At 44.1% G+C, this 20,771-nt stretch overlaps 1 protein-coding gene across 6 annotated transcripts in view; it reads right to left on the reverse strand.

Moving 5' to 3' along the window:
• TIAM1 (TIAM Rac1 associated GEF 1) overlaps positions 1 to 20,771 on the reverse strand; it is a 309,949-nt gene that overhangs the window by 49,919 nt on the left and 239,259 nt on the right. For 5 of the 6 annotated variants that reach the window (XM_040227933.1, XM_040227927.1, XM_040227925.1 and 2 more), the window contains one exon: positions 5,684 to 5,787. In XM_040227933.1, the coding sequence (XP_040083867.1) occupies positions 5,684 to 5,787 (104 nt within the window). Of the gene's footprint in view, positions 1 to 887; positions 2,523 to 5,683; positions 5,788 to 20,771 lie in introns of those variants that run through there. The other variant, XM_040227938.1, reaches the window with a different exon arrangement.

Here is a 20,771-nt window from a genome sequence, read left to right on the forward strand (position 1 = left end):
ATATGAACAGTAAACTATTACCATGCTTGATTTGATTTTAAGTTATTCCTCCCCATTAATGCGCCAAAAATATTTATTAAAGCGGTAAGGAAGGTGGGATAAATTGGGATTGGCATATATATACTACTGTGCATAAAACAGATAACTAATGAGAATCTACTATATTACACAGGAAACTCTACTCTGTGCCGTCTTGACCTAAATGGAAGGAAATCTAAAAAAGAGGGTGGATATATATATATATGTGTGTGTGTATAAAACTGATTCACTTTCCTATACAACAGAATTAACATAACACTGTAAAGCAACAATACTCCAATATAAATTATATTTAGAAAGAGGCAACAATTACCATAGGAATTGGCATACACAATATAGGTCAATTGATGTTAAATCATTAACACATACCCTGAGCCAACAGTAATAAATCTACCTCCTTCTCAAGTAAGCAGAAATAGTCAAAATCGCTTAAAATTTTATAGGAGACAAACTGAACATCCATCTTCCAGAAACGCTTGCTGAATACTTAGGCTAACTTATGGGGGGCAAGAGGGGGAAAGGGAGACAAACATCTTCAAACTCTCAACATCCAAAAGAAAGAGGGAGCCATTGAGATAATTACGAATAATAACAATCCATCTATCTATCACTTAAAAATGAAAAACCAGACACACGTAAAGATTCCAGGCAAACTTGATTCACACCAACTACTGATGCCCCACCCCCATGCTAAAATAGATAATTCTCTCTCAATAAAGGGCAGAAGGATGAAAGATGCAGACATGGGACAAGCGTATCACCATCACTTGAACTGGGAAACAGACCAGCTAGAAAGTCCTAACATAAACAAAGGCTGGCAAGAAAGCCAGAATTCCAACAGTGCTCACCAGATGAAGCGTCCGGTATACAGAATCGCTGGACTTGCCATTGTTTTCAATCCTGGGCTTGCGCTTTATTTTCCACAATGCAGACATCATCAGGAAGGTATTCTCATGATAATTGTACCTCCTGACACATTCAGCATAGAGACAGGAGTTTCTTAAACACTTGGAGAGTACCAAGCGCTTTCGTGCTCCCGAGCAAGCATCCGTCATCCAGACAGCCCATGCCGGCTCTGCCACGAGGACCTACCTACAGCTGCATCTCTTTACAGGGGACAGCAGCAGCGCAATCCCAGCAGCAGCTCCCACTGCCCAGCAGTGCCCTCTGGGAGGGTGGCAAAAGCTACCCGATGGACGAGAAAGCTTTGATTTCACCTGGCTAAACAGCAGAAGTTCCAGAAATGGAGAGCCAAGAGGCGAGAAAACAATGCAAAAAAAAAAAAAGCCTCTCTGGCATGTGAGCATCTCTACTCTGCAGACTGAGATCAGCTGATTGGCCAGCAGCCTGCACTGCACAGGAATACTAAACCCGCCCGGTTCAAACAACTTCGAAGACACCTCTCGAAGAGTCGAGTCAGGAGCAGGCACTAAACCGCCAATTTATTATTTAAAAAGAAAAATGATGTTTTCACGTTTTCCCTGAACACTTTGTTACAAAAGCAAACATTTCCAAGACAATCACACTGTGAGTTAAAAAGATAAAAGAAGGCTTTCCCATCAGAAATGCTCTGAAAATGAATGACTCTCATACATCGCTACTAAATTGCAGCTGCCAGGGGTCTGGAATGCAGGATGGAACTGCCCGGAGCTAATTAGCATTCATGTCAAGGGACAAGAGTTTTTGATTAGAAGCAGGGAAAGAAGTGGGGGGCAGAGGTGGTGGTGAGGAGGCCCTTTGAGGTTGTCACCCACAGTCATAAGAGCAAGCAGGCAGCTTACAGAAAGAAAGGCCACCAGGCTGCCCCTGCAGTGTGAAAGTCCCACCCCCCCTCCCCATGGATGTGATAGTCACCACCGCTCAGCAACAAAACTCACAAATATCTATTTGCTCAACCCCAAAAGACCACATATAGCAAGAACTGCGATCAGAAAAAAGTGTAAAAACAAAACTTCAACACGCATTCTCCTTATCCTGCCCACTTTTTCATTAAGACAATTCACTTAGGAAGAGCAGCAGAAACGAATCAACAGCCTTCATGTATTCAGGCAGAATTTTCAAAAAATGATTACTTGTTTCATTTCACTTGTTCATTTGTTTGTTTCTCTTTACTTTTATATTCTGCACCCATTCTGGAGCATTCAAATTAAGGTGAAATTGTCCTTCCACTTTTAGGCAGCTTACAACTTAAATTTTGATGCTTTTGAATTGTGGTGTTGGAGAAAACTTTTGACCCATGGATTGCAAGGAGATCAAAGCAGTCAGTCCTAAGGAAATCACTCCAGAATATTCACTGGAAGGATGATACTGAAGCTGAAGCTCCAATACTTTGGCCACCTGATACGAAGAGCCGACTTGCTAGAAAAGACCCTGATGCTGGGAAAGATTGAGGACAGAGGATGCACTGGTTGGACGGCATCACCGACTAAATGGACATGAATCTGAGCAAACTCCGGGAGACAGTGAAAGGGAGGGGATCCTGGCATGCTGCAGTCCATGGGGTCACAAAGAGTCAGACACGACTGAGCAACTGAACAACTTAAAAATGAATGTTCGCTTTTGTCTCAAGAAAAATCACACAATGATATAGGAGCTATATTAAGAGAATATTTAACCTTAATCAAGAAACTTATAATATACACTTGCTGTTACTTTAAATCATGACAAAAGGTATTCACAACGCTTAATAAGCATTAGAAAAATACTTAAGTGGCTAATGAGTATATAGTTGACTCTTGAACAGCTGAGGGGTTAGAGGTGCCAAACATCTTCAGAGTCAAAAATCTACATATAACTTACATTTCCCGTCACCCCCATAAACATAGTTCTTACATATCCACATTTTTCCTCCGCATCCATGGTTCTGCATCTGTAGATCAAACCCAGATTGGTAGTACTATGGACTACTGGAAAAATATCCACCTATAAACAGACTCTCCCAATTCAACCCTGTGTTGTTCAAAGTTCAACTGTATCTAAACTGGCTTATTAATTAATTAATTACTTCAGCCATTACCTACTTCCTTCATTTTTTGAATCCTGGTATTTACTACCAGACCATGCCCATCTGGCCGGGAGGTCATTCCAGCAAAGCAGTAAACAACACAGAGCCATGTTTTGCCCTCTCAGAGCTATGTGACCTTCAGTACGTTGCTTAACCGTTCTGTTCCAAAATCATCATCTATCAAATAGTGGGAATAACAGTATCTCTTTCTCAGGGGTATTTTGAGGATGAGATTGGTTAATATAGAATAACACCCAATATATACAAGATACCGTAGATGGTAGAGAATCTGCCCACAGTGCAGGAGACCTGGATTTGATTCCTGGGTGGGGAAGATTCCCTGGAGAAGGGAATGGCAACCCGCTCCAGTATTCTTGCCTGGAGAATCCCATGGACGGAGGAGCCTGGCGGGCTACAGTCCATAGGGTCGCAAAGAGTCAGTGAACAACAACTGAACAACTAGCACTAACACACCTAAGTATTGTGTGTCAGCCACTCAGTTGTGTCCGACTCTTTGCGATCCCATGGATTAGCTCTCATTTATTACTAATAACAAAACTGTTCAAATAAAGATAAAATCTGAAATCAACTCCACACTAGGAAGTAGTATTTTCAAGTACAGAATCACGGTGCTTCCTACACCCAACCTGGAAAAAAAGGACTATGATCCTAACCTCTGGTGTCAATGAGGCTACTGTATGATCTTTAAAAATACTCAGATCATCACCCAAACTTGTCAATAACTTTGAAGAAATTCTCTTTTATGAGCGCTGACTATGCCTTTCTACAGTGAACTCCAGGAAGAGCATCTCCTGCTGCTTTATTTGACCCTGTCTGCTCCAGGCACGTTCCAGGGCCTTGCTCTCAGGAGAAAGAGCCATGAAACCAGAGAGGCACCTGGGATGAGGCGACAAAGCCCTGGGCCTCTTCCTTCCTCCCTGTTGCCAGGACCTCATATTACAGAGGGCCCTGCTAAGGCCTCCGTGACTCACTGCATTTAAAACGGAAACGGTCTCTCAAAATCCACAAAGGCAGGGGGATACTGGGCTGCTGGAGCGAGGTAAAAGTGATCCAAGTTTAAAAAGTATTCAAAAATGAATGCCTTAGATACAGGAAAAATAACTGTATTCCCGAATCAGAGACTGAAAATACCATGTTTAGCTTAATAACAGAATGATTTAATAAAGAGCCGTCAAAATATCTTGCATGGAAATATCTATTTCTCTCAAGGGCCATCACCCTCCCCCACCTTCCCAGGAAAGTAGGTAAAAGGCCACATAAATAAAAAGGAACTATAAACAAGCCTTTGTCTGTGTTTTTGGCTTTAAATGAAACATATATTTCCGTTTACTGGCTTTTAAATTAATAACTGACAACATAAAGGCTTTCAGTCTATAATATTAAATTTATAAATGTTACAATTACTTTCAAATACTAAAATTTACAGTGTTCGATCCTATGATGGCAAAAGAGAAACATACGGGTAAAAAAAGATACTGAAGAGAGTCAAACACAGGCACTCAAGAAAGTCCTATATATGGATGTGGGACTTATGCATACCTATGGGGACATATGTATACTTATGGCTGATTCATGTTGAGGTTCAACAGAAAACAAGAAAATTCTGTAAAGCAATTATCCTTCAATTAAAAAATAATTTTTTTAAAAAAAGAAAGTCCTACAAAGATACATGAAGACAAAAAGAGACACAAACATATGCACATAGAAATGCAGGTTTTTAAAACAATCTTTCATATTTGAAGTCTAATTCCATTAACAGTATCAGTTATATTTTTTGACTCACTGCATCATCCAGTCACTGGACAAGGGCAAGAAGCACCCTGATATTGTAGATGAGAAAACAAAAGTAGAATTTAAAGTTATATGATTTGTTCAGGTTAAATGACTGGTAAACGTCAAGCAATATTAGATAAGCAAGGGAACCAACATAAATATGTCAACTACATTCTCAAAAAAAAAGATGAATAAATATGGACATAATCACACACGCTCTTTGCTGCAGAGGCGTCTTTCGGCTATAGGTAATAGAGGTTTTAAATTGTGACAGTGGGATGAAAAGAGGTTACTGACACATGGAACTCTTTAGGAAGTGGACATAAAGCATGATGAATTATGGAAAACAAATTCAGAGCAGCACCCAAGAGTCAGAATAAGAACATTGTCATGGTGCTCAACCAGCTGAGCACACTGTATTTGGATGGACAAATCGACAGTCTCTTTCCCTTTAATGTAGAAGATGTTCGCCCTTCACAAGAGCTAACCAGAGGCCACGCAAATGCAATTCCTTATAGAAACCCCGAGTAGCAGGAAAGTATAACTGACCCAGTTACACTCATTTTGGATGCCTTTTCCTCATACAGAAAGGGAGGACACAAGAAGGAAACAGGATGGACACAGACTTCAGTTCATTAAGAGTGAGCTCTGGCTTATATTGTCACATCTGGGTTTGTTCTCACGGCTATCATTAGGATGCCATATCCTATTTAGTGACCTCTCAGAAGCAGAAATACTTCCGTCCCGTGGAGGGGCCTTCCCACCACACACAGCTGCAGAGGTGACGTGTCAGCTGTGATTCTTTAGTGGTTCGAGACATGGGATGTGAAAATGGAAATCTCTCACCTTGCTGCTGTGATCAGTATCATCTGAGGATTCCAAGTCCGGCCCTTCAGCCTCCTCCGGAGCAGCCTCAGCACTGCTGCCTTGCTCGTTGCAGAGGCTGTGGCCTGCAAGATGAAATCAGAAGGACACACGGGTCAGCACATACAGCCACCGCTACAAGGGCAAGGGAGCGTGGCATCAAGCTCACGTGTGCTCAGCGTGTCCCACTCTGCGACCCCATGAACTGCAGCTCACCAGGCTCCTCTGTCCATGGGATTTCCCAGGCAAGAATAGGGGAGTAGGTTGCCATCTGCGGCTCCAGGGAATCTTCTGACGCATGGATGGAACCCGCATCTCCCTGGCACCAAGCCAGCTGGATTGCCTTAAGCTTATGATGTGTCCATGTATTGTTAAACCCTCCAAGTATGGGTGCCATGACCTTGGTTCAATACATGCTAGTTTAGCTGTCTTTATCGTTACCACTATTATTACTTTATAATATGTTTTTATTATTTATAATATATATTTTATAATACACAATATTTGCTATGGACTGTATGTTTATCAGCCCTGAATATTCACTGGAAGGACTGATGATGAAGCTGAAACTCCAATACTCTGGCCACCTGAGGCAAGGAACTGACTCATTGGAAAAGACCCTGATGCTGGGAAAGATTGAAGGCGGGAAGAAAAGGGGATGACAGAGGATGAGATGGCTGGATGGCATCATTGACTCAGTGGACATGAGTTTGGGTAAATTCTTGGTGATGGACAGGGAGGCCTGGCGTGCTGCAGTTCATGGGGTCATAAAGAGTCGGACACGACTGAGCAACTGAACTGAACTGAACTGAACTGAGTGTTTACCGCTCCCCCCGACCCCCGTCAAATTCATATGTAAAGCCCTAACCCCCAGTGGGACTGCATTTGTAGATGAGGCACTTGGGAGCTAAGGAGGCTTAAAGGAGGTCTTGAGAGTGGACCTCCATGATGGGATTAGTGTCACTGGAAGAGAAACCAGAACTCCCCTCCTCTCCTGTGAGGACACTGAAAAGAGCCACCTGCAGGCCAGGAAGGCAGCCCTCAGCAACAAGCCTGGGCTTGGACTTCCCAGCTCCAAAACTACGAGAAATAAATGTCTGTTGTTTAAGTCACTCAGTCCAAGGTGTCTGTCACCACAGGCCCAGCTAAGACAATAATTTATAATATATACACATGCACGGTAAGCCGCTTCAGTCATGTCCGACTCTTTGCAACCCTGTGGGCTGTAGCCCAGGAGGCTCCTCTGTCCATGCGATTCTCCAGGTAAGAATACTGGAGTGGGTTGCCATGCCCTCCTCCAGGCGATCTTGCTAAACCCAGGGACAGAACCCATGTCTCCTGGAGCTCCCGCATTGCAGACGGCTTCTTTACCACTGAGCCACCAGGGAAGCCCATAACACGTATAATAAAACTTAAATAAAATTAAATTAGGTGATTTGATTGATTTATAATCAACAAATTAATTGTCGGATCAATTAATTGCTAGGACAACTGAATAAAGCATTTTGAGAAGAACATTTTAAAAATAACTGTTTTGGGGCATCCCCGGTGGTTCAGTGGTTAAGAATCCGCTTGTCAATGCAGGAGATACAGGTTCAGTCCCTGGGCTGGGAGGATCCCACGTGCTGTGGAGCAACCAAGGCCATGCACCACAGCTACAGAACCTGCACTCTAGAGTCTGGGAGTGGCAACTACTGAGCCCACATGTCATAACTAATGAAGCCTGCTCGCCCTAGAGCCCATGTCCTGCAACTAGAGAAGCCACCTCAATGAGGAGCCTGTGCCCTGCAATGAAGAGCAGCCCCCACAGACCGCAACTACAGAAAAACCCATACGGCAATGAAGATCCAACACAGCCAAAAATGAATAAATAAAATTATTTTAAAAAACGAATAACTGCTTCATAGACATTATCTGGCAGACTTCAAACATAACACCCACTCTGTCCACCACAGTCCATGCAAAAGTGCAGGCAACTTTCTTTCCTATTTTACCGAGTCCCAACTCCAGTATTCTTGCCTGGAGAATCCCATAGACAGAGGAGCCTGGCGGGTTACAGGCTATGGGGTCGCAAGAGTCGGATACGACTTAGTGACTAAACCGTTGACTACAATGGTTGGCTATGGTAAGCCCTGTGCTGGGGAAGAGAACATTAAGATCACTTTCCTCTGGGAGGCTTCTCAAATTTAAAGAGCATCTGAGCTGCCTGGGGATTTCTGTCATGCAGATTCAAACAGAATAGGGTCAGAACTATGATTCTGCATTTCTTACATACTCCATGATACCAATCCACACTGCAGGTCCATGGACCAGACTAGCAGCAACAAGTCTCTCAGATATTTACAAACCTCTAGCTAGTCTGATAAGAAATTGGTTTGATGACTGTTAGAATATTTCAGGCACTAGGTAAGGGACTACAGAACCATACTGTAACCAGATAAGAGAAAAGGGAAGAAAGAAGAAACATGGGTAGAAGGAGCCACTTTCTGACTCCTGGGATGAAAGCGTCAGTCTGAAAAGAGGCTACCTTACTCCAGTGACACCATCACAGTCCTAAGCCTGTGTTTGGCATCACATTCAGATCAGATTCTAGGTTGACTGGGAAACTAAGGGAAGAAGCCAATCCCTGAGCAAACCTTGCTCCAGAACTACATCCTATGGTCCCCTTCCCTTCCCCTGGAAGGGAGTACCAAGGAAGCGGAGCTTGCATGGTTTATAAGTTCCTATCTGTGCCCACCCCTCCTGCCCCTCTGCTCTGGCTCTATGATTTTCCTGCACTTCCTTTAATTACTCACTCACTATAAATCCCATGGAAAGAGGAGCCAGGGGGCTACAGTCCATTGGATCGCAAGAATTGGACACCACTTAGCAACTAAACCACCACCACTCAATAATATGGTGGAAGCCACCAAAGAAAGAAGTTCAGTTAACTTGGTGGACATCAACTATGTCATACTGTCACCACCAGAGTGGGGAAAAAATCGTGATTGAATACTTGAAAGGGGGGCAATGATCTAGATGCTGGGGCTAGAGAGAAGGGGAAGATTTGAACAGCGTTAAGCTCTGAAATGGCAGGAACCATGGCTCCCTGAGCAGCAAGCTGACAGCCAGGCTGTAAGACACACGAGGTCACCGTCGTGCTGCCGTCTGCACAACGGCAACCCCCATTCTGTACAGCCAGATGCCGTGACCCTGCATGTTCCCACTGCACATTATAATGCCTGGGGTCAGAGGATCCTCACAGAACAGTGGGAAAACGAATGAAAGGATTTTCATTGCTAACACAGGCCAGGTATCCTGAAAAGGAAGCAACCCCCCACCCTAATTCTACAAAAACACTTACAAATGCTAAGTACAATAGAACATAATCCTTTTTATTTCATTTTTATTATTACTTTTTTTTGTTCACACTGCACAGCACGTGGGCAATTCCCCAACCGGGGATTGAACCTGTGCTCCCTGCAGTGGAAGCAGGGAGTGGTAACTACTGGACCACCAGGGAAGGCCCCGTGAATCCTTTTTAAACATAAAACTGAGCTCTAAGAAACTATAATCACTGCAGCCATGAAATTAAAAGACACTTACTCCTTGGAAGGAAAGTTATGACCAACCTAGATAGCATATTCCAAAGAAGAGGCATTACTTTGCCAACAAAGGTCCGTCTAGTCAAGGCTATGGTTTTTCCAGTGGTCATGTACGGATGTGAGAGTTGGACTGTGAAGAAGGCTGAGCGCTGGAGAATTGATGCTTTTGAACTGTGGTGTTGGAGAAGACTCTTGAGAGTCCTTTGGACTACAAGGAGATTCAACCAGTCCATTCTAAAGGAGATCAGTCCTGGGTATTCTTTGGAAGGAATGATGCTAAAGCTGAAACTCCAGTACTTTGGCCACCTCATGCGAAGAGTTGACTCATTGGAAAAGACTCTGATGCTGGGAGGGATTGGGGGCAGGAGAAGAAGGGGATGGCAGAGGATAAAGATGGCTGGATGGCTTCACCAACTCAATGGACATCAGTCTGAGTGAACTCCAGGAGTTGGTGATGGACAGGGAGGCCTGGCGTGCTGCGATTCATGGGGTCGCAAGGAGTTGGACACGACTGAGCGACTGAACTGAACTGAACTGAAGAAACCCCAGAGTCCAACATGAAGACAAAGGAAGCTGGGGCAGTGGGCCAGTCCCAAAGCCATGGCAGGGCTAGATAACTCATCATCTGCTTTCAAACTCCATATCTACCTCCAGCGCAGTATTTCCTAAAGGGGGTGGGACCCTGTTGGTGTCAGCAGGGGACAATGTTTGGGAAGAAAACTACACGTGGAAGGTACACAGGGCACTAACCTCCCTGGGCCTGGGCATGGAACACCTTCTGCATTCCCCAGTCACTGCCACAATCAAAGAGACACTCGAACAGAGCCCAACAGCAGAATCAGTACCACCTGGGAACACAGCCCTGGAGGCCTTGGTTTTAACTGAAGTCATAAGACGTTACTTTGCCAACTAAGGTCCGTCTAGTCAAGGCTATGGTTTTTCCAGTAGTCATGTATGGATGTGAGAGTTGGACTGTGAAGAAGGCTGAGCACTGAAGAATTGATGCTTTTGAACTGTGGTGTTGGAGAAGACCCTTGAGAGTCCCTTGGACTGCAAGGAGATCCAACCAGTCCATTCTGAAGGAGATCAGCCCTGGGATTTCTTTGGAGGGAATGATGTTAAAGCTAAAACTCCAATACTCTGGCCACCTGATATGAAGAACCGACTCACAGGAAAAGACCCTGATGCTGGGCAAGACTGAAGGCAGAAGGAGAAGGGGACAACAGAGGATGAGACGGTTGGATGGCATCACCGACTCAATGGACATCAGTCTGAATAAACTCCGGGAGACAGTGAAGGACAGGGAAGCCTGGCGTGCTTCAGTCCATGGGGTCGCAGAGAGTCAGACACGACTGAGTGACTGAACAACAAACAACAAATGCATGAAACAGGTACAACTGACGAGAGCATACTGTATAGCACAGGAAACCCTACTTAATGCACTGTAGTGACCTGTGTGGGAAGGAAACACACAAGGGAGGGCTATGTTAACATGTTTCTGGATGGCTGCTTCATTGGGCTCTTCAGCAGAAACTAACACAACACTGCGAAGCAACTATATTCCGACAAAAATTTAAAAATAGATAAGAAATTAAAGAAAGTGCTCACATGTGAAAGAGAAAAAAGAAAGACAAAGAAGCTGATCTAACTCTGCCTATACTCTGGGATACAAGAGCAGGGAGAGAGAGAGGGGCTTCTTCTTGGAGATGAGAACCACAGGCTGGCCCCATGGGTGCTGGAGATTCAAACGTACACTATGTCCTCCATTCTGGAGACTCCGACATCTTCGTCTACTCAGGCTGGTGTAACTAAGACAGCAGACTGGGGGTCTTAAACAACAGACAGTGATATGTCTCGGTTCTGGAGACTGGAAGTCAAAGATCAAGGCGTCAATGGATTCCTTCCATGGCGAGGCCCTTCCCCTGGCTGTCAGATGGCTGCCACCTCCCTGGTACCCACACAAGCTCTCCTTGTGTGTGCAAGGTGAGAGGGGTGAGCCCTGGTCTCTCTTCCTCTTCTTACAAGGACACTCACCCCATTATGGGAGCCCCAGCCGGTAACTTCATCTAAACCTAATTACCTCCCAATGGCCCACAACTCCGAATAAACCTCCCACTGGGGCTTAGGACTTCAATGTAGGAATTCTGGCAGAACGCAAACATTTAGTACATGATACTCAAGATGAAAAATTGCCTTAAAGTCTCTCTGAATTTGTATTCCAAGGGCATCTGGCAAAAGGCAAGAAACAAGTCTGTTCTGGAGGGAATCACCCTTAATGATGGTTTCATATTAATGGTCAGGCATAAGCTTGGTCCAACAAGAACCACAATCCATCATTATACAACACAAGGAGAACCAGCTCCCCAAGATGGAGACGCAGCAGCCACAACAAGGAGAAGGAGATTTCCTAGGAATAATACTGTAATTATCAGATTGTCAAGTGAGTATGCTTCAAAAAAAGAAAGAAAGAAAGAAAAAGGAACAACAAAAGAGAGACTTTCAAAAAAAAGATTAGGTAAATTTGTAAAATTTTTAGAAATGAGAGCTATAAACACTGAAATTAAGCACTTAGTGGATAAGAATAAAAGCTGAAGAAAGACGTTTGAAAGGCCTATTTGAAGACATTACCTCACTAAAGCATAGACATCCTCTAATTCTCAAACTGTCAACATAAAACTGACATAATTTCAAGTCAAAATAGTATTCAACAAGAAAAATTTACAATAAGAGACATTTGACAAAGAGTGAGAAAGCTTACTAATACAGAACTTTCCTTAAAAATTCTTTAAAGGATGTATTTCGGGTGGGAAAATATGTATACACACACATGCATAATCTGGTAGACAAGGTGAAATGATAAGTAAGAGCTGATATACACACAGGACAAGCTCCAGGAGACGGCGAAGGGCAGGGAGGCCTGGTGTGCTGCTGTCCGCAGGGTCACAAGGAGCTGGACACGACTGAGCGGCTGAACGACACAACACAAACAGGCAAGTCACACTTCACACACACACCCAAAAGGCATTTGTTCCAAAAACACAAGATGAAACTAAAGCAATGGTGGGTGACTGTATTAAATCATTTCACGATCCTTTTATGCTTCAGGAGACGTTAAAATTTTAAGGGCAAAAAAAAAAAAAATTAAGGGCAACCACTGAATAGAATATAATTAGATTGTATAAGTTGAAAGGGGGAAATGGAATTTAGAAATTCAACCCAAAAGAGGACTAGAAAGGGCAGGAAGGATAAAGAAGATCAAGACAGCAAAATATGATGAGAGAAACGAGCCAAGATACATGGGCCTTCTAAATAAATGTGAGGTAGACTAAACTCAATGTTATACTTCATGTTCAGATAAAAACCAAAATAATGTCACACAAAGCCTCACCTACATGCTATACATAAGAAATAGACTAAACAAAAAAGACAAAGAAGGCTGAAAGTATCGGGGTAGAAAATCAAGCAAATGTAAAGAATGCTCTCCAAATGCCAGACAAAATAGACTTAGTCAGACTACAGAAGAGGCAAACATCAAGAATTATTGAGCCTGACCCACGAGTGTATTTTAAACCCTATGCACAAGAATTTGAGGATGCATGTTTTTTTTCCAAAGATTAGCAGTGTAGGCAAACAGGCCACATATGAGGCTATAATATAAATCTCAACAAATAGCGAGGGATCTGAATTCAGACAGACCACACTGGCAGCGTTATTTCTGGAACAAAATTTGCTATGAAAGAGCAAAAGGCCAGTAATACCAAAGACAGTTTTAGAGGGGCGGGGCGGGGAAAGAAAAAGCAAGACTGGGATACTTTCCCTACCAGATATCAGAATGCATTTAAAGTTAACAGTAATACAAAGCAGTGCAGAATTAGCAAGAAGACAGGCTAACAGAACAGAGAGTCCCAGAAACAGCCCCACCCATGTGTGGAAGTGTGATGCACAGCAGATGTGGTACTGCAGATCCGGGGGAAAAGAATGGAACATTTGATAATGTAGCTAAGACAGCAGACTACCCACATGGGGAAACAAAAAACTGGACCCTAACTCCCATCATTCACAAGAATCAGTGCCAGGGAGGTATAAACCAGAAAGGGAGAAGTTCAAAATATAAATCTTTCAGCAGGAAATAACAGAAGAAAATGTTTGTTACCCAGGGGAGAGAGAGAAGGATTTCTTAAACAAGAGAGAAAAAAGCACAAATCCTAGGAAACAGAAAATCAGATTTTACTAAAATTAAAAACTTTCCCTTGTCAAAAGGCAACACGAAGGCAACAAGATACACTGTACACTGAGAAAGGTTATCTTCAACACATATAATTGGCAAAAGTATGAATATCTAGAATATAAAAGAAGTCCTAAGACTCAATAAGTGTGGGTCTATCTGATTCTAAAACATACATTCTTTTTTACCCCGTTGGCTCTGCTTCTGCCCTTAACTGAAGATAAAAATTAACAAAAGAAGAGAAAGGCAATGGTTAGACAGTCAGCAAAGATGACAGTGATGATTCTTCCTGCTCCTCTAAGCCTGGATCTCTGTGTCTCTCTCCACAGCCCAATTGGGTTGGTCTTGTGACTTGATGTGAACAGCAGCATGTGACCCAAGTGGTGATATGTGAATTCTGAGCTAAGGTCTTATGTGGCTTTACAGTTTCGGGTCTGATCCCCCAGGAATGCTGGACCATCATACGATGAAACCCCCAAGGTAGCTTCTTGAGAATGAAAGACCTCAAAGAAAGAGGGATCCAGCCAACCAATCACCAAATATGTCAGAAAGGCCAGTTTAACCCAGTCCCAGTCAAGCCCAAATGGCACAGCCCACGAGAGTGACTGAGGCAAGGAGAGCAGAACAACCACCCAGCTGAGCCCGGCCCAAAGTGCTGAGTGCAGTGAGCAAATTAAATGGTGGTTTCCTGCGGTTTGTTACAAGGCAGTAGATAACCAATACGTGGTTAGCAGAACTTAAGTCATCAAAGAAAGCCAGAGAGGCAGGAATTGACAGTGGTGCCCTTTAAGAGAGATGAAGAGAGATACCAGCATGGCAGGAATAGGGAATCAAACCAGGAAAAGCCACGTTCTTGCTCCCACACTTCAAGGCTTTCTCTGAACACCTCCCAGAGGAAGAGGTTTATAGAACACCACTGTTGAGTTTCTACGCAACCCCATACAAACAGAATTTTGCAGCTTCCTACTCTAGCTTCCTTCACCACAAGAGACTTTTCCTCTAACAGCAGACACTGAAGGAATTATTTTCTTTGTCCCCATTTACTTACCAGTGCACATGCAGATAGCTCCAGAGAACTGAAGACAGGCTAAGAGTGGGTTGAAGAAGCAAGAAGAACAGGAAACTGCCTGTCCCACCTCCACTCTTCCTAGCACCCAGCACATCACTACATGGCACAAAGGAGGTGCCAGTGATACCTGGAACCACAGAGACGGAACAGGGCCAAAACTAAAGAGACAAAGGATGAGCGGGGGTAGGCAATGGAGAATTATTCAGCTATAAAACCAAAGCATGACAGAGGATGAGACAGTTGGATGCCATCAATGACTCGATGGACATGAGTTTCAGCAAGCTTCAGGAGCTGGTGGTGGACAGGGAAGCCGGGCGTGCTGCAGTCCATAGGGTCGCAAAGAGTCAGACACGACTGAGCAACTGAACTGAACTGACCTAAAAACCAAAGGAAATCTACTATTTGTAACAACATGGATGGACCTTGAGGGCATTATGCTAAGTGAAATAAGTCAGAGAAAGAAAACACTGTGCAATCTCATTTATATGTAGAATCTAAAAACAAAGCAAAAGCCCTCACAGACACAGAGAACAGATTGGAGATTGCCAGAGGTAGGGGGTGGTGGGGCAGGTAGGTAAAATGGGTAAAAAGGTAAAAATGTATAGTTATAAAAATAAATAAGTCATGGAGAAGACGTACAACATTTGTTGTTGTCTAGTTGCAAAGTCACATACAACTCTTTGCGAACCCCATGGACTGCAGCCCACCGGGCTCCTCTGTCCATGGGATTTCTCAGGCAAGAGTACTGGAGTGGGTTGCCACTTCCTTCTTCAGGGAATCTTTTGGACCCAAGGGTGGAACCTGCACCTCCCATGTCTCCTGTATTGCAGGCAAATTCTCTACTGCTGAGCCACCTGGCAAGCCATACACACATACACACACACTAATTAATAATACTGAATTGTATTTTAAGAAAGTAAACCTCTCTCGTCATCAGGAAAAAAAAAAAAAGGAAGTATGTGTCCTGGTGGATGTTAACGAGACACAGTGCAGATCATATAGCAATGCATTCAAACCTAGAATCGTTATGTTGTACTCCTGAAACTAATGTTATACATCAATTACACCCCACTTTTTAAAAACAGGATAAGCAGGGCAGGTGGCTCGGTAAAGAATCCGCCTGCAATGCAGGAGATCTGGGTCGGGAAGATCCCCTGGAGGAGGGCACAGCAACCCACTCCAGTACTCTTGCCTGGAGAATCCCATGGACAGAGGAGCCTGGCGGGCTGCGAGAGTTGGACACAACTGAGTGACCGAGCACAGGGCGGCCTCAGAGAATGGGGAACCTCAGGGCAGAGCTGAGCCCAGCAGGATCAGAACCCGTAGGCCATCACAAAAGCTGCTGTAAATAACATTCAATGTTGTGAACAGGTGTGATCATTTCTCTGCTTCTTAAAATGATTTTCACATCATAATGGAACTGTTTCTGTAACCAAGGAAACCTCTGCTGCGAGCACGTCCCACTCACCATTATCAGGATAGGAAACAATGAGGTTAGGAGAAGTATAAACACATGTATGTAAGCTTACATTTCTATTAATTTACTTGGATGAGGTACATTCACTCAGGTTCCATTCAAGCCCATTAGAGACTTAACAGAGGAAGGCAAAAAAGATCTTTGCCTTATGAGATATATTAACAATGTTTGTTGAACTAAGAGATACTCCAAACATTTCCAAAGAAGAACCAATCATAACTGACTTTTGAAAGGTCTTTATTAACACCTGAGTTTCGATCTCTGAGTGAAAAACAACGGAGGGGAAGGGAAAAGGAAAGGTTAGACATGGCTAATAAAGACAATGGGGCTTCCCAACGCAGGAGACATGGGTTCTGTCCCTGGGATGGGAAGGTCCCCTGGAGCGGGAAATGGCAACACAGTCCAGTATTCTTGTCTGGATATTTCCATGGATGGAGAAGCCTGGCGGGCTACAGTCCATGGGTCGCAGAGTCAGATGCGACTAATGTGCATGTGCACGCATGCGCACATGCACACACGTGCGCACACACACAGGCACACGCGCGCGCGCGCACACACACACACACACACAGAGTAAAGACACTGAGCTGGAACCCAATCCTTACGCTATGATTTTGCTTTGCTTTTCAGCCACTTTACTGTCATATAAGAATTCCATAAAAACACTCATAATATGTAAGATCAACATAAACACTCACCCCTCCCTCAAGCTAAGAAAATAAAATCAAAACAATCATAAAGGGGAAAAAAAAAAAAAAAAACCCTCAGGAGAGCTATATATACTCTATAGGGGGCAGGGGAGGAAAAACACTACAATTTTAACTTGAAAGACAATTTCTTTCCAACCATGTTTCACAAAATCCCAGAGTCTGTTTCTTTACACAGAACAGTTTTTTAATCCATAAAAACTGTACATATAGTTCTTCCCAACCCTATCAGCTTGTTGTGAAAGTCAAACTATAATCCACTAATGTTCTTTAAAATTATACAAATGGAGGCTTTTAATCTCCGAAGCAACCCTGTTTTTCCACACACAGGACTTGATGGTGTCATTAATCAGAACCAGCCTGAAGGCAGGACTAGGCGTTGGGGTTTCCCCAGCAGGGCCCTCGGGGGCAGGCCCTGTGCTGGGTGACAGTAAGCATCGCACACAGCAGTTTACAAAACGCACACGGTTCCACATTTTCCCAACAGACACCTAGAAGTCCACGTGCACCTGGCTATCTGTGAGTCTGGAGAACGCGACCCTGCCTGTCTGCGGGAAGACAAGTCTGGGCAGCTCCTCTCTCTATGTCGCCCCTCCCGACTGTCTGCAGAATGGAGCTGCAGACAGTGTGCATGGAACGTCAACCAGAAACAGAACCTTGCATTTCACGGGCACAGCAGGGAAGCCTGCACTGCTGGGCAAATCGAAGAACGGCTTCCGCCACTCTGAGCAAGATGCCTTGACTCTCCTGGCTATCACAGAAGCCTTTCCTGTTACAGCAAAGGCTGTTTAATCTACTTCCTGCAGGTGGGCTTCCGGTGCCCACCACTGATGGCCATCCTTCCACTCAGCATCAGATCCAGGGGGCTGACTCTCCAAACCCAAGGCTCACCCTAATTGCCTTTAACGGGCAGGGGCTAGGGCGGGCCACAGCCACTTAACCCACCTAGCTCAACTTCTGGAAAGACCATTTTTCAAATTAGAAGCAATGGCAGCCCACTCCAATATTCTTGCCTGGAGAATCCCATGGACAGAGGAGCCTGGCAGACTTCAGTCTATGGGGTCACAAAGGGTCAGACACAACTGTGTGACTAACACTTTTAGTTCACTGAGCTTTCATCGTAACTGTTGATTAGTCGCTTAGTAGTGTCTGATGCTTGGCAATCCCATGGACTATAGCCTGCCAGACCCCTCTGTGTGTGGGATTCCCCAGGAAAGAATACTGGAGTGGGTTGCCATTTCCTTCTCCAGGAGATCTTCCTGACCCAGGGCTTGAACCCATGTCTCCTGCTTTGGCAGGCAGATTCTTTACCATTCAGCCCCCAGGGAAGCCCTCCATTGTAATATCATAAACTATTTGCTGATCTAAGCAAGGGCACCTGTTCCATGCCAACTGCTCAAGTGTATTTTAGGAATGATAAAGCCAAGCTGCCTCCATCAGAAAAGTCAAATGTACTTGAACCTTAAGGACAGAACTTAAAGGGAGACAAACAGACATTTTGAAGTCCTGGAAAGACATCAAGGATGCCCTCTGAATTATGATTCTTATAGCTGGCATGATATCAGGGGCTTTTGTTTTATCGAAGTTATTTCAAAAATTATTTTAGATTAGATTTGCTTTCCTATATTGATGTTCATATAATACTTCATTAACTGAGGAGTGAAGGTATACATTCTAATAAACCAGGCCAGTAGTTTCACCTGGAAAGATTTCGCCCTGGAAGAACATTTAGCAATGTCTGAAGATTATTTTTGATTAACACAATTTGGGGAAGAGGGTTATGAGGACTAGTTGAGATTGGTTTGTTGGAGAACTACTAACATCAAGGCTGAGAACAGCCCACCACAACAAAGAATTTTCTGGTCCAAAATGGCAGCAGCACCAGATGAGATCGTAATTCAAAATAAATCACACAGGAGCATGACAGAGGCTTTCTGGGAAGCTCAAAGAAACTAAAGTTTTGCGACTTTCTATGCCAGCTTCTCCTTTACTTCAAGGCTCTTTCTAAAACAAGAGCCACTGAAGCAACAAGCTTTCTGTCTGGACCTCCTTCCCCCATTTTCGTACCGGTATGGACCTAAACAACTGTTGGAAAAAAAAAAAAAAAGATGAAGAATAGCCCCAGGCAGATTTCCACAAGGACACATGGATGGCCAATGGCCAAGAATGGAAACTGAGTCTTAGAGGGAACCCTGAGGACGGAATCTATCTTCCAGTCCCTGACATTCCAAACCAACACAGCAACCCATACTGGGAAGTGTCCTTCCCGTACTGAGGAAGAGGAGGATAAAGAAGATCACCTAGCAGGCTGTCATTACAAAAATCTCAGTGAAGCAGACAACAGAAAGTTATCCACAAACACCCCAGTTATTATGGTCTGCGTGGGACCGTAACATTCCAGTCATCTTACCGTTTCACCCAGACAAAAAACAGGACCAAGAACCAAGGAGAGAGCCGGTGACCTAAGAGAGTAACCTCCCATCTTGACTGCACATTAGAGTCACCTGAAAGTTTTTAAGCAACCACGCACCCTAACATATGCATACCCAAGCCCTGCCCCAGACCAAGGGAATCACTATTTCTGAAAAGGGGCCCAGCGGTCTCAGCATCTAGACAGTAGAATCTACTTCTTTCTACCCAGGGCAGGAAACTGCTTTAAGTATACTTCATAAACTTAGTTCTCAGACAATACTCCTGGTGTAGACAGAAGTGGAGTAGAGTAGTAAGGAGAATAACACCCAGCAGCCCCTGGTTACAAGTCAGAGAACCTTCCCGTCGCCGTTAAGACACTGTGCTTTGAATGCGTATTCACTGAGCCCCTCCTAGGACTTATTCTGAACACTTTAATTCTCAGTCATTCCTCACAACAGCCTCATTTGATAGTAGCGTGGCATGACCCCCACTGTAGGCACGAGGTCACGGAGCACAGATTAACCATAATCTGTTCAAAGTCATGAAGCTAATAAAGATCAACATGGGACTCATTCCCAAGGAACCTGGTTCCACAGCCCACTTAAGCCATTAGGCAGTGAGGTTTCTACATCGAGGAAACAAACCTCTCCATGAAAAAGGCTTCAGAAAGAATCCAGCCCTGAAAGTTAATCACATCTTTCCATCAGAATTCTCAGGGCAGGATCAGGGCCAAGCTCACAGACTTGGACTTGCTACAAGGGGCAATTCACTGGGTAAAAGCTCCTGCAGAGAGGCACCAGCCGGGGTGCCTGTGGACACAGCCAGGCCCTCGTCCACGTGGCCTCACATTCACTATGACCACCCTAAAATGGTCTCCGCATCAAATCTCAAATCTGTCACTCAGGATGCTTCTTATTTTTAGTTACTTCTAAATTTAGACTAAGGCTATAGTCCAGCCTGCCCATTGTACACAGTTTCTCTGTTGTTTTCTATCGTCACTGCAGCTGTCTGTGGACACTGCTTTATCTCTGCTTCATTGTGGACCATCTTTCAGGTTGTTTTATCCTGTTTACTTGCCCCCTCTTTTATCTTCCACTGTCAAATGTGGACAAGGAAATGGTAACAACCAGAAAGCAAACAGGCTGGGACCCAGGTGGGGGCCTGAGTGTTTTGCTTCCCTCTGGCCAAGGGGATGGAGCTGTAGCTGCTGAGAGCGTTTGAGAATGCTTCTGGAACTTAATAATGTTGAAACCAATTTAGAAAACATCCAGGAAACCCACACTGTGACTTTACCTTCATGCTGTATTTCTGAACCAGGTTGATTATCTAACTTGACCAAGCACACTTGATTCTGAAGGGTTTTTGATCACTACAAAATAGTAAAAGGTGAAGCAGTTAAAAGAACAAAGAACTACGCTAGAATCTTAAAGCATAAGGACAGAAGCATGTCACAGTCAACAATATAACTTTCAGCACCCAGCTTATTTATTAACAGCAAATACGTAAATGTTGATTCCAAGACATGATTTGTGTGTGTGTGTGTGTCAGTCACTCAGTCTTGTCCGATTCTTTGTGACCCCATGAACTGTAGCCCTC

This window comes from Oryx dammah, unplaced genomic scaffold (genome assembly GCF_014754425.2).
Source record: "Oryx dammah isolate SB20612 unplaced genomic scaffold, SCBI_Odam_1.1 HiC_scaffold_2, whole genome shotgun sequence".
Taxonomy (NCBI): Eukaryota; Metazoa; Chordata; class Mammalia; order Artiodactyla; family Bovidae; genus Oryx; species Oryx dammah.